Source organism: Vespula vulgaris, chromosome 5, assembly GCF_905475345.1.
Source record: "Vespula vulgaris chromosome 5, iyVesVulg1.1, whole genome shotgun sequence".
Classification (NCBI taxonomy): domain Eukaryota; kingdom Metazoa; phylum Arthropoda; class Insecta; order Hymenoptera; family Vespidae; genus Vespula; species Vespula vulgaris.
This window is the reverse complement of record NC_066590.1, coordinates 8,842,501-8,857,909: the sequence shown is the minus strand read 5'-3', so window position 1 is coordinate 8,857,909 and position 15,409 is coordinate 8,842,501. Positions and strand designations below refer to the sequence as shown.

The window sequence follows — 15,409 nt, the reverse complement described above, 5'->3', positions numbered from 1 at the left end:
TTCTCTTTCTCTCTCTCTTTTTTATTTTTTTTTTTTCCCCCTTTTTTTTCTTTTTTTTTATTTCTTTTTTTTTTTTAATGAAATCGATTTATTCGAGTACCGTGATTAAAATGAAAGCCGACGAGGGAATACAAAATAACTTTTAAATTTGTGTGAAAGAAAGGGAATGAAAAATGTTACATGTCTATATGTTTTTATTCTATGCAATTACGACCATACGCGCGCACAGATTATTTCACGTAAAAAAGATTCGATGCGGTCGGTAATGAAATAATTAATTTTCTCTAATTTAGAACTATACGCACGAAAGCCACTCTGATCTGACATAATTAGTTCTTCTCATTATCGACGTTTTATCTCGGAAATCATTGACATGGATTTATTGATTAGTCTTCTATAGAATTCACAAGCATATTAATTTCAAGACGTGAAGCACACGTATTCTGACACGGTTATCGTTAGGGAATGCGTAGAGAATGGACAGAATCATCGAAACTCAAGAGAAAGAGAGAGAGAGAGAGAGAGAGAGAGAGAGAAGGAGACAGAGAGAAAGATGGAGAGAAGATATATATACATAGAGGGTGAGAGAGAAAGACAAAGAGGGAGAGAGAATGGATGATTCGGTAGTACTCACCGTTTGTTGCTTTCCAAGTCTATAACGTGACCGTTCCGCTTCCAATGGAGGGTTGGTTCCGGATGACCTCTGGGTGGTCCGCATTCTAGCATGGCGGTTTCTCCAGCAGCCACCCTTGTGTTCTGTGGTTCTGTCCGAAACTCGTCTCGTAGTACTGCAATCATCCAAATGCACGAAGCATTAAAGCACTGGTAGGTAGCTAGGTAGGAGGATGTGTATTGTCGATCGATGATTCCAACGATTTCTCCTTCTATCTATCAATCTATTTCTCTCTCTCTCTCTCTCTCTCTCTCTCTCTCTCTCTCTCTCTCTCGCTCTCGCTCTCGCTCTTTCTCTTTCTCCGACGAAACTCGAGAGATTCGTCGGATATTCGCTTTGTTCAGAAAAAGATTCATTGGTATACCTATATATGTATAAATTCTACATAAGGTTCCTATGTGTATTACTATGTATGTATATGTATGTATGTATATGTATGTATGTATCTATGTATGTATCTATGTATGTATATATGTATGTATATATGTACGTATAAGATGGTTCAGCAATTTTGTTACATCGGAAAGAGGATGATAGCTTTTAAGAAAAAAAATCCAAATACATACTAATTTTCTCTTACGTAGTAATTTTTACTTTATGCAATTTCGTTTTTGTTTTAAATATGCAAATATGCAAAAATTATGAATATACTGTATATATGTATATATATATATATATATATATATATATATATATATATATATGTATATGTATATGTATATATATAGATGACTTTTCTAAGTAACTTGTATTGATGAAAAATTATTATTTAACGTTTAAGAATTCTTTTTCTCATTTCCTTTTTTTTTTGCAGAAACTTCATGCGTATATTTTAACATTAGTAAATACGAACGATCGATATAGGACTTTCCAATCTCGTTATACGGAATATAAAAGTAAACGTTATACTAGATGAAAAAAAGAGAAAAAAGAGAAAAAAGGAAGAAAGAAAAAAAGGAAAGTATTCGCCGAAAGCTAGATTCCGGTGGTGCGAATTTCGAAATAATACCTATGAAACGTGCGCAATGCAACATTTATCTCCGCGACCGGAATAACGGTCTTTAAAAGCGGTCGCGAATATACGCGTCTAGGGCCGAGTCAATGTAGAAATTTATTTGTCTGGGGTGGTGGCTCGACGAAAAAAGTTAAACACGAGAAGCTGTTAGAGAAAAAGAGGGAGAGAGAGAGAGAGAGAGAGAGAGTAAAAAAGAGAAAGAGAGAAAGAGAAAGAGAATGAGAGTGAGAGTAAGAGAGAGAGAGAGAGAGAGAGAGAGAGAGAGAGTGAGAGTAAGAGAGAAAGAAGAGGGTGGGAGATGCTGTGTAAACGACGTAATTAAAGGCCAAGAGATATGGTCGCGAGTTTGTACGTGCGAAGGAAGCGAGGAAAGTGGATGGCAAAGAGAAAGAGAAAGAGAGACAGAGAAAAAGAGAGGAAGAAAGAGAGAGAGAAAGAGAGAGAGAGAGAGAGAGAGAGAGAGAGAGAGATAGAAAGAGATAGGAGATGAAGATACAAGAGGAAGAAGAATCGAGAAGGGTCTTGCATAGGTATCGTTTATGGAACGACGGTCGAAGCGATTTCGACGTAAATCGATCGTAATCCCTTTTCTCTCTCTCTCTTTCTCTTTTACTCTCTCCCTCCCACTCCCTCTTTCTCGTTCGATCCACGAGAAAGACGAGGAAAGAGAAGGGTCGGCTCGTATGGGTTGAGTTCTTGACTCGCTTCGCCCCAAGTCCCTCGTTTATCGTCCTCACCCTCCTCCCACTCACCCTCCTAACCTTTGGAAATTCTCTCCGAATTCTCGGCGAAGCTCGTCGAAGACCGGCCCATCGTCTCGTCTTCCCTCTTACTCTCTCTCTCTCTCTCTCTCTCTTTCTTTCTCTCTTTATCTTTCTCCCTCTCTTCCTCTCCTTCTATCTTTCTATCTCTCTATCTCTTTCTCTCTATTCTCTCTCTCTCTCTCTCTCTCTCTCTCTCTTTCTATCTATCTTTCTGCTCGTTCACGACTTTACTTTAGTCTACGGCACCGCGCAAATAGCCACGCGCAGAAAAGCACGTTACCTTTCATGCTGTTCGTCTTTTTCCACTCGCTAGTAGCTGCCGAGCTTTTCTTCATTTCCTTTTTTCTCCTTCTTTCGTTTTTTCTTTTCCTTTCTTTTTTTCTTCTTTTGCTACTCTTTTACGTACTGCCATGCATATATACTTACGTAAACCTACACATACACACAAACACACACATACACGTATGAACACACACACATATATATATATATATATATATGCGTGTCCGTTGGCACGCTCGCGCAAAATTAGTTTGTACAAGCGTTGAATTTTTGTGAAGAAAAGAAAAGAAAGGAGCATGTTATTACGAGAAAACATGGGGCTAAAGAACAGTGGCAGTAGGGAGAAAAGAGGAGGGGGAGGAGGGGGAGGGAGATGGGATAGAGATAGGTGGGCGGATTGGGTGAGTGTCCGGAGATAGCTATTTCGTTAGGCTCTTGCACTTGTTCTCTCATTTTCTTCCAAGAAGATAGGAAAAAAAGATCGTTTCGTCTATTTCGGAGTTATATTCTTTTCGCGACTTTTATGAACCACCCTCTCCCCCACTCCTTTCTTTCATTCTTATCTACCTACTCCCTTCCATTTCCCCTCTACCTCTATTACCTTTCCCCTCTTTCATTTTTAACCGTCTTTCTTTCCTTCTTTAATGGATTAACTTTTTTATTGTATGATCTCTTTCCATCTTTCTTTCTCCCTCTCATTCTCTCTCATTCTCTCTCTCTCTCTCTCTCTCTCTCTCTTTTTCTCTCTCTGTCTATTCGTCTCGTTTCGTAGAGAAATTCTCGACTTCTTGAAGAGAGACTAATTCGTCCGATCGAATTCCGGTGTAGAGTATTATACGACGTCGGAGAAGCTGAAGAGTCGTAGTCGTCGTGGCATCGGTCGTTAATGCTCTCACCTTGACGTATACCATTACCATTTGTCGCGCAAGGTCGGATTACTCGGAAAACGTTCCACCAGCATCGCGGTGAGAAGGGTTAGAGAAGGAGAGAGAAAGGGGCTGCTTGAAACCCCGTAAAAGCCGATCGATCGAAGCCGAGCGTCCATTAAGAGAACCAAGACCGATTTAACAGTCTCTCTTTCTCTCTCTCTCTTTCTCTCTCTCTCTCTCTCTCTCTCTCTCTCTCTCTCTCTCTCTCTCTCTCTTTCTCTTGTTCTCGTGGTATAGGAAGATAAAAGCTGGCAAATATTGTCCGTTCGATTGTAAGTTCATTATCCAGGTGTTTCTTAAACTATTCAAGTTTTATCTATTATCCCGTTCAATGATAAGACATATCTATCTACAATTTTAATATAAAATAGATAATTAAGATATAAGTTAAAAAGGTAAGGTAGACAAGTATCGACGAAACATTCTTCTTATTTACTTTGTTATCTTTTCTCTCGGAACAAAAGTTTGCACGTAGTGCAAACGCATGAATACTTTCTGTATGAAATCGAAAGTAACAAAAAAGAAAAAAAAATAGGAAAAGAAAAAAGGAAAAGAAGTAGGAAAAGAAGAAAGAAAAAGAGAAAGAAAAGAGAAACGTAAAAGGAAAAAGGAAGAACGAAAAAGAAAAAAAAGGAAAGATCGAGAGCTTGTCGAAGCTTTCCAGAAGTTCCCGTTTGGGGGATGAAGGGAGTGAGGGAGGGGAGGAGGGAGGGATGGAGAGGGAGAGTGCAGCGAATAGAGGGCGATAAATAACAGGGAAAAGTGCGAAAAATGAGAGAGAAAAAAAGGTTATCGAGACGTAGGGTATGAAAAAAGGGGGGTGAGAAGTATAGAGACAGAGAGAGAGAGAGGAGTCAGGGGGTGTGTCGTCATCGTCGTCGTCGTCGTCGTCGTCGTCGTCGTCGTCGTCGTCGTCGTCGAATAGAGTGCATTAAGCCGGTGGAACGGTAACGACGGGACGAAAAGCTAAGTTATGACCGATCGAGATTAAATCCGGCAATTTATAAAATTACGAATTTAAATGGAAGGCTCGAACTCGTAGGTAGAGACGAAGAGCAACGAAGGGTTTTGCTGCCGGTTAGAGTGTTCGATTAACGTTCGATTCTATCGATGGCGTTGCGGCTTCGCGCCGTACGAGTTAACGGATTTTCGCGATGTGCAACGTGTCTCGTAAAAAGGATTCTCTTGTTAGCATTCGCAGCTCGTCCGCAAACAACGCCGCCCGCTTTCGACGCTTAATCGAGGACCATTTGCGAGGACTACTCTTTTTTTTCCTTCTTCTTTTTTTTTCTTCTTCTTTTTTTTTCTTCTTTTTTTTTCTTTCCTTATTTTTTCTTTTTTCCGCAAGAGAAGAAATCCCTCGATAAGAATAATCGAAACGAGAGAGAAGGAAAGAAAGAAGGAGATGTAAGTTAATTAATGCTAACACCTCGCGCTATAATTATTTTCTTTTCTTTTCTTTTCTTTTCTTGAATTTTTCTGTCTTTTTTCTTTCTTTCTTTTTCATTTTTATCAGTTCGTCCTCGTTCAACTATACTTTAAATGATAATGAACATCGACATGAGAAATCCAATTATTTTTTATTACGAATTGAAATCGTCTGCGCACGTTTAGATGAAAAAAATTGAAAGAAAATGACGAGAAAAAAGGATGAATGAAATAAATATTTTCGAACATTTCTATTGCTTTTAATCACGATCCATTCTATTGTTTAGCCCTCTGCTAGTATTTCCGAAGTGAAGGGAAGCCAATGCACGATATAGCAATTACGTCGTTTAGAACAAATCTCGGTAGTTCTAACTTGAGATAGGCAGCTATTGTATTAACCGTTCTCTCTCTCTCTCTCCCTCTCTCTCTCGCTCTCTCTATTTCTCTCTCTCTTTCTCCTTTAACATATCGATCGTGCAGGGATTCGTGGTCGATCATCCCTCAGGGGGTTGCATCGAAGATGATCTTCTCTCTTTCTTACACACACACACACATTTATATGGAGTAAGAGAAGGAAGATCTTCCTAATAAGACTGAGCGAGATAGACAGATAGACAGACAGAGACAGAGACAGAGAGAGAGAGAGAGAGGATTACTCTTCGTTGTTTGAAGGGATCCAACGATCGTTCGGAGGGAATCAACGCTGGTATAATGGCATATTCTCGTACCGTTATTACGTTCGAGGTGTACGCCCAGTGCACGTTACATCGACTACAAAATAATATTAAAGTCCTATTACGGTGGTACGCGTGAGTGGTAGGCAGACAAGAGAGAGAGAGAGAGAGAAAGAGAGAAGGAGAGAGAGAGAGAGCAAGTATGATGCTCTCTTCGTAATCGAGAACAGCCTTTGGCTGTGTCGGTTGTTGCTGGTGACGAGAAGACGATCAGAAAGAGGTGGAGGTGTTCTCGATGGAAGTGAAGTCGATTTCAAAGTCAACCATCTTCTTCTTCTTCTTCTTCATCTTCTTCTTATGCTTCTTCTTCTTCTGCTTCTTCTGTTTCTTCTTCTTCTTCTTCTTGCTCTTCTGCTTCTTCTTTTGCTTCTTTCTCTTCTTCTTCTTCTTCTTCTTCTTCTTCTTCTTCTTATTCTTATTCTTGAATATCTTTCAAGCTCATTCGAACGTAGTCGCCGCGTGCCGCTGCACTTCATGTATCGCGTGCTGCTCACGCTAATAATGGACGAACGCGAGCTGCCACGATTTTTTTCCTCCATTTTTTTTCTTTTTCTTCTTCTTCTTCTTTTTCTTCGTCTTCTTCTTTTTCTTCTTCGTCGATTTGCTTTAACTCCTTCAGGCGTTAAGATGTCACGTTGTTTTTCACTTTTCCAAGAGTCTCGCACGAAGATTGTACTCGATTATGATAAGGAAGATCATTGTTCGATTCGTCGTTTTATTTTTTTATCCCTTTTTTTTTCTTTTAGATAAATGAAGTATGAAAATATAATTGAGATTTTGTATACACAGGATCGATCGATTCTCCTTGTATTAGAAAATGAACGTGATTCGATATCGTTTCGTTCGAATGTTATTATTTAAAAACGTAATGTAATTAATGACACGTGATACGATAAAAGGTAAAAATTCGTGTTCTTCGTTAATTATCGTTTTTATTAAACTTTACGTATAAGAAAAAAAGTGGTAGCTACGATTAAATTTTTCTTTTCCTTTTCTTTTCTTTTTTTTTTGTTCTATTCTATTCGAACGAAGAATCTCTATTTAATTCTAAAATGATTAATCATAGAGGTCGCATAAGAAACGAATGGTATACGACGGAAGAAACATTGATACGTATGATACTCGTTTCTCTGATTGAATTTAAATTAATTAAATCTGAATCATCTCGTACACCTTTTCAATTTTCTTCGTGTACCCTTTTTTAAACGAATAAAAACCATCGAACAACAACCGCTCGTACGTAAACACTTCGTGTGCCCGACTCTATTGTGACTCACGATGTAAACACTAGTTTTTATCGCGGATCCTTTTGGAAAAAAAAAGAACGAAAGAAAACAAATTAAATAAAAAAAGAAAAAAGTGGAAAAAGAAACAAAAAAACTTGTCTTTCGACAATGATTTTATCGTCGAGCATGGTTCTCTATTATAGACAAACTCTCGTACATCTATACATTTAAACGGATATATACGTACTTTTACAGACTTACTATTCTTTACGTTACGTTACTACGTTATTTCCCTTCGAGATGGTTTTTCAGTATAGTTCTAGCATATTATTTCCGTAAGTTTCCGGACTGTAGACGAAACGTATACGTTTTTGTAAGGTCGACGTTTAATCAGCGAACGTGTTTTCAAGGAACGATAGAGAATCGCCGAGTTCTCAGCGACCATTGGAAAGGGAATTAATTGAAATAAATGTTATTCCAGCAAGAAATCTCCGGACATTGGTACGTACATCTATCTGTCTACATACGTACGTACGTACGTACGTAGGTAAGTACGTACGTATACACATATACGTACGCATAGATGTACATATATACGTATAAAGATGTATAAGTGCATACCTACGGCGACCACAGAGCCATGCTGAGATGGGATATTATTACGTCGTTCTTGATACGATTTCTACTCTCGATTCTATTAAATGGATATTTGGATATCCCGTTAATTGCGATTCGCAAAACGATTACGTCGAATGAGATGACGTCGGTGAGAGGAGGTGGCTTGGGAGGGTTAAGGGGAGGGTATACGGTGTACGATGGGAGAGGAAATGAGAGGGTGGAAGGGAGACAGAGAACTGGAGATCCTATCTCGAACATAATTCCTGCTCCCGATACGAGGTTAACCATCGGTGGATATCTTCGATGCCCCCGGCAAATTTCCAAGTCATTCCTATGCAATTCGCATTTCGCTCGCCGATGACAGGACGAATCTCTCGTGTAAGTAGGTATAAGATCGAGAAGAGAGATAGAAAGAGAAAAGATAAAGGAGAGCCAGAGGCGTTCTACGTTGGATCTGGCAGAAGTCTCTTCTATTAAAGACGAAGATTTCTTTTTCGTCAGCTGGCCAAAATTGTAATGGAAGAAAAGGAATTGAATGAAAAAAAGAAAAGACAAACTATTTACTTGTCGAAAATTCGATTTGACTTTCTTTCTAATTGTCTTCTACGTTCGATATATACGTATGACGATTATTATGACTTTTAAAATGTAAAAAAATGAATACAAATAATCATATAAATAAAATATAGATGTAGATATAAAATGAAAATAAATTGAAATATAAAGTATGAAAGTTCATTGACTCAAGTTATTACTTACATTATTCCCGAATAATTAAATCTTCAATTTTAATTATTCTCAATTTAAAATGATAAAAGGATGGTCATTTTGCGATCATCATGCGAAAGAAACTATTCGAATATATTTAATTGATAAGCTATACTTTGTGGTATTATTAGATTTCGAAAAGGAATGAGGAACATTAGACTGAAACTAATGATCGATTTAACGCGAAATAAATCAAACGTGCAAGAAGGTAAAAGAAAGAAAGTATTAAACGTTAAACGGCGATGCCGCTGCGGCCAAGGCTCTGAAAAGGCGCGAAATAAATTGCGAAGCGTAATCCACTTCCTTGTCTGGCGTTCGTGCGGCACTAACGATGATTAAATAGCAGGGTGGTGTTGGTGGGCGATGGTGATGGTTGTCGAGTAATGCCGACTATGACGTATGACTCATCGTAGAAAGGCGACGAGAGAAAAGAAGAAACGGTTCGATGCGACGAGGCACACGGCACGCGTGCATCATCGCACCACCACCAGGGTTACGCGTTGGCCCTTTGTTATATTTTCGTTCGGCTCTAGAAACGATCGTTCTCGGTTCAGCATCCTTCTCTATCTCTGTCTCTGTCTCTCTCTTTCTACACTGGATGTTGTCTTTTCATTTACACCGCGCGTGCAAGCAAGCTCGTTCGATCGGCTTTACTGTTCCTAGCAGCAACCCTTACGAAACGAGGCTTTCCAACTTTTTCGAGATCATCTACGATCACCCTTCGAAGAGGGTAGCTTTTCTAAATTGTTATGAAACAAAAGGGAGAGAGAAAGAGAGGATTTGGTAATTTACAATTTATTTCGTTTTTCATTTCTTTAATAATCTTTGATAATAAAGTAAAACTATGATTGAATATTTGTGAACGGATTCATGGTTTTTCATTAATATTAAGAAATTACAAAGGACCAAAGAAAAACGTTCTTTTATATATATATATATATATATATATATATATATATATATATGTATATAGTTATATGTATATATAACGATTTGTAAATAACTTGTCCAGAGAGTTGGTATTTTATTCGGTACCTGTTCAATTTTGTCACTTTTTAGTTGACGTACGACCGATATGGTAAAGTTACAACGTCGCGTCAAAGGTGACATACGACCGATAGAAATTAATTATTTTTTTATATTGTTCAATATGTAACATATTTTCTAGATGTCAATATATCTCATTTACTCTTTCTCTCTCTCTCTCTCTCTCTCTCTCTCTCTCTCTCTCTCTCTCTCTTAATCGAACAAATGATAATAAGAAAGATTGCTTTTTAATTAATTATTTAAAAATAAAGAAAAACAAAGATGAAGAAGAGTCAAAATATGTATGTTTTTCATTCTCTCTCTCTCTCTCTCTCTCTCTCTCTCTCTCTTGAAACGTGTTATGGTTCTAAGTCTCTTACGGACAGCAAGGTATCGATTTTCCATACGCTTCTTTCTCCTTCCCTTTTCACTCGGGCCCATCGTTACCACTACTAACTCCCTTTACTCCTCTTCCTTCCTTCCTTCCTTCCTTCCTTCCTGCTTTCCTGCCTTCCTGCCTTCCTTCCTTCCTTCCTTCCTTCCTTCCTTCCTTCCTTCCTTCCTTCCTTGTTCATACTAGCTTACCCCAATGGGAGAGTCACAAACCTTATCTCTCTTTCCATCTTGCCGCACGTCGAATGTACATATCTATATATGTACATGTACATGTACATGATATGTATATATGTATATGTATATGTATATGTATATGTATATGTATATGTATATGTATATGTATATGTATATGTATATGTATATGTATATGTATATGAATATGTATATGTATATGTATATGTATATGTATATGTATATGATATGTATATGTATTATATGCCTACCTACACTTGTTCTATCCTCGCTGACATTACGAACGGAGCTTATCGAAACAGATTACGAGCGTGCTTTCGAATCCTCGTCCTTCGTCCTTTTTTTTACGTCTTATCGTACGCAATACATCACATTTTTTTTTCCATGAAACGGAAAGCCACGTTAGATTGGAAAAAGGTAAGTATGAATGTTTCTATCGAAATCGTATTCGAGTGAAACGTGAACGGCTATTTGTTATGTTTATTATGACGGAAACACTTATAAAAATATATATATATATATATATATGCGTTTTTATGGAATCGTTTCTTTTTCTTTTCCTTCTTTTTTTTCTTCTCAAGCTTTCTCAGCCCTGACTGATGAATAAAATTATATGGTATTTTCTTCGAAGGGTGACGAGAGATTTATCTCAATTTTCTCCGTTTAGTGGACGTCCTATCGTTTACCGAAATTCTAGGGGTACAGTGTGGAGAGAAGGTGGGGTGTGGGAGGGGGAATGACGAGTGCTTTACGATGTTACGGATTGTACTAAATTAATAAATTCATAATAATTTCGTTTGCGACGTAGCGGGTATCGAAAAAAGAATCTTCGATCGAGTTTCGTGAAAATTATTATTCATCGAGTATCGAGTATGCAAATTTACAGCTGCCGCTTTTCTCTCTCTCTCTCTCTCCCCCCCTCTCTCTCTCTCTGTCTGTCTTTCTCGAAAAATTGCCCCACTAGGCTACATGTGTACAACGGATTTATAAAGCAAGTGTAGGTATGTGTTAAAAAAGCGCCATGGGCAAAACGACTTTCGTTCGATCGATCGTGATATCTCGAAAAAGGAGATCCTTACGAAAAGGAGGTCACGTGGGTCGTTCGAAAAGGACCATATGTGTCGTTCTTTTCTTCTTCTTTTCCTTCTTTTTACATATATATATATATATACACACACATACACATTGTATATAATATACACATATACATACATACACACAATTTTTTTCTGTCCATCTATGTGTATTTACTTTTTCAGTCGCGCTGATCTCGCATTATCAGGAGACATAACACCTTTTTATCGCGATCTTAAGTGGCTCTTTCTTAAAGACCGGATGACATTCCTGGCGCGTCTGGCTTGCGCGCCGTTATCGCCTCGATAATTTTACTTTTACAGCAGATGCTACGGGATTCTCGTCGTAACAAACGAGAGAGACAGAGAGAGACAGAGAGAGAAAGAAAGATCGTCTCTATGTGCAAGTTATCATCTTTCTTCTTCGTCGATTCTTCGTCGACTAGTTCTCGTATCATAAAGTTTTTGTCTCCGACCCCTTCCATCCCCCTTCCCCCTTCTTCCCCTTCTTCCCCCTTCTCCTTTATCCCGTTATTTTCGAAACTTTTCACTCCTCACAAAATTTTAAGATCCATTTCGCTCGTCGGTCCGTCTCAAACGAGTATAATTGACTTTCTCGCTTAATTAATAAAGCCCTCGGCAGACGGTTCCTCGGCTTATTATCTATCTTCGATGCTATCTCCACGTTTGTGTACTGAATCGAACATTCCTCGATATATACTCGAAATAGAAAATCGAGTCGAAAATGGAGAGACAGTTTAAAGCTCTGCGAATAATATAAATCAAAGGATATATTTGTGCGCGATAATACATAATTAAAGAGTGATATCGTGATTGATGATCAATCAAACAGAAATGATATTTCATTTTAGATAACAAACAAGTAACATTATAAATTTACCTTCTCTCAAAATATAATACATATCGAACTACTTGTACTTTATTATACGAGTTCGATTATCCTTCAAAACGTCACATCAGTTTCAATGTCGTCGAACGTTAACGAACTCGTTCCCACGTGTTCCATCCGTTATACATTATCCTTCCTTCAACTCCTTCAAAATTACCTCCTTAAAAGGTCCTCTCACAGGCCATACCCACTCATTGCTTCCTCGCGATTATCGGCTAAAGACGGTGAGCATATGTCGCATCGATCTCTCGTTCCCCTCTCATCATCTCACCCTTCTCTTTCTCCTCTTTCTCCTCCTCTAGCTTTTCCTCCTCCTCCTCCTCCTCCTTCTTCTTCCTCATCCTTCATCCCTCATCTTATCCCGTAAGGAGATAAACGGCCGAGAGTCTGGAGAAGCAAACGGCTAGACGACACTTAGGACAGAGAAAATGAGAGACACAGAGAACGAGAGAGAGAGAGAGAGAGAGAAAGAGAGAGAGAGAGAGAGAACCACAGAGACTTGGCGCCTTCGTTGTGGTGACAATGAAAGAGAAGAGAAAGAAAGAGAAAGAGAGAGAGAAAGAGAGAGAATGACTGATGAAGAAGACGAGGAAGAAACGAAACAAATAGGCGGATGATAGAAAGGGAAACTAACCCTCGGTGAGAGCCGGTGCGTAGGCAAACGACCTCCAATTAACGGACGTTGGGATCTGGAGCGAAAGAATTGAAGGACCCTTCCGTGTCCTCCCTACCCCTCTCTTCTATCTCTATCTCACTCGCTTTCGAGGGGTCGCCACGCTGCGAACGGACGAACTAATGAGAGCCTAAACCCCCTTGGAACTTATCCCCTCTATACGTCGTACGTACCACGTACGAAAGAGAGAGAGAGAGAAAGAGAGAGAGAGAGAGAGAGAGAGAGAGAGAGAGAGAGAGAGAGTGCTACCATCTGCGCACGATGAGGGCTTTCCAAGTGGACTGCTCGAGGGTGGTGGTGATGGTGCTGCTGATGGTGGGGGTAGAACTAGGGGGTTGGTTGTCGTCGGCAGGACATCTTAACGCACCGACAAGCATGCCGAAACAATTCACGACGGTGCAAAGCAACCCCTCGTTTCCCCTTTCCTTTTCTTTCTCTCTTTTATTTTTTTTTGTTTTTCTATCCTTCTCTGTTTTTGTCTCTTTCTCTCTTTCTCTCTGTTGCTGCTGTTTGGTCAATCGAAGTCTCGAGCGAAGAAGAAAAGAACAAAGATATATTTATAATCGTTTACTGCGTTACTCACGTTCCTTCAGCCTCTTTAGTTTCTCTCTTTTCTCTCTTCCTCTCTCTTTTTTTTTCTTTTTCTCTTTTTCTCCCCTTCTTCTTATTTCAATCGGCGCCGGACGAGCTTTCTAAAGATTCTTTAATTCGATCGATATCGTCCCCAGACGATATTGTTCCCGCCACGTTTTTTTTTTCCCTTCCGCTTCACGTAGAGAATGACTCAACGACGAAGGCTAAGACTGATTAGAATAAAACAAATAAAGGCAAATGTTTTTTAATAACTACGGATCGCTCGGAACCTTTGAGTTTCCAATCATCGTTCGTTACTCGTTAGAGAATTCGTGAATTAGAAATAATTCGTGTTATAATACGATCGAATAGTTCGATCGAAAAGATGTCTCGCAAGTTCTCCTTGGAAATAAAAAAAAAAAAAGAAAGAAAGAAAGAAAAAAAGAAAAAGAAACGAACTCGTTACCGTTTGAAAACCGAGTATATATCGAAAGATTCTGGATACAGTACGTCTGTCATTTGTGCTCCATTACGAATATCTTGCCTGGGTAACGCGATTTGCGATCGTTCCATGACCACGAAGAAATATCGCGTATTTGCATTTACTAGGAGTGCGTTTCTACGGCAATCCCGTATGCGGTCGGCCAGAAGATGCATCGGTCGTTGTTATTTTGCCACGGAAAAGCGCACGTGCGCGTTTCGGTATGGCCTTAAGGGGGTAAAGAGATATACCGTGCGGTTAATACGTCAACGACACTCGCCTTTAACGTAAATCAATTCCGGTAATACCGTTTTCCCAGATGCAACCCTGTATGTTCTTTCTCTTTCTATGCTTCTCTTTGTTGGTCTCTCCCTCTCTCTCTCTCTCTCTCTCTCTCTCTCTTTTTCTCTCTCTGTCTGTCCGTCTATCTCTTTGTCTGTCTCTTTTCCTCTTTCGTATTTTTTTTTTGGCCTGTCTCTGATCGGCCGTCTTCGTATCGATCATCGTTATTATCATCCATTAACTCGCAGTGACATGTGCGCCACGAGCTACGACAGAAAGAGTATCCTTTATCAATTATCCACCGAAAATGCCCGTTGACGTTGACAATGAATCACGATATTATCCTACAGTCGGTCCCCGCATAATAATAACTCGTCCTTTCGATAATAATGATATTCCCCTTCTTTGGTTCCGAGGGTGGTGTTTATCATTCTCGTCAACTTCTTATTCTTGTATTTTTCTTTCTTCGTTCTCTTTTCTTCCTTTTTATTTCTTTTTTTTTTTTTAACGCCTACGGCGAGGTTTGTAATCTTTGCCTCTGGTTCAGCTTTATAAAAGTATGCTTGTAAAGGTAAGATTATTGTGATATGTTGTAATAATGAAGTGATTTAGCTACTGTAATCTTTTGTAAATATATCTATATGTATATATATGTATATATATATATATAGTGGAGAAGATAAGTATTCAGTACAGTAGGAATGTATTATATTATATTATCATATTTCTACTATACGAATACGAATACTTAAGTCTATCGTTACACATATGGCCATTAATTCGTTTTTGGGGTCGTTCCACGAATAATTTCATTACAATCGATCAAATTATCGAGCTAATCCTATATAGAATGAACGGAGTTAATAATTTATCAGTTAATAACGAAGTAAACATAATAGTCAAAGTAAATGAGATATTAGATCTATTCATAATTAGCAAATATCGAATTCGGACACATTGGATATTTGTTGCATATAAAGCAAATATTTTATTAGTTAACAGATAATTGTAAGGATTATATATAAATATATATATATATATATATATATATATATATATATATCAATGTAATTATAAGACATACATATATAATACATATAATTCTGAATCAACCTATATATATATATATATCTATTTATAAAGATCTAATTGGTTCAATGCAACCCAACTGGGTTTTTTAAAATAAATATTAAAGTAATTATGTTTTATAATAAATATTAAAGTGAAGCATGTTTACTCCATAGAAAATATATATATGTGTGTGTATAAAACAATACATCTGATAAATAAAAACACTACTGACATTTATTGTAAAAAAGAAGAAACGAATTCGATTGACTTCAGAGTTACGATTGTCAATTCGACG

General features: G+C 38.2%; 1 protein-coding gene across 3 annotated transcripts in view; it reads right to left on the bottom strand.

Moving 5' to 3' along the window:
• LOC127063981 (roundabout homolog 2-like) overlaps window positions 1-15,409 on the bottom strand; it is a 191,730-nt gene that overhangs the window by 14,594 nt on the left and 161,727 nt on the right. For all 3 annotated transcript variants that reach the window (XM_050994408.1, XM_050994410.1, XM_050994409.1), the window contains exon 3: window positions 635-788. In XM_050994408.1, coding sequence (XP_050850365.1) covers window positions 635-788 — 154 coding nt within the window. The remainder of the gene's footprint in view (window positions 1-634; window positions 789-15,409) is intronic.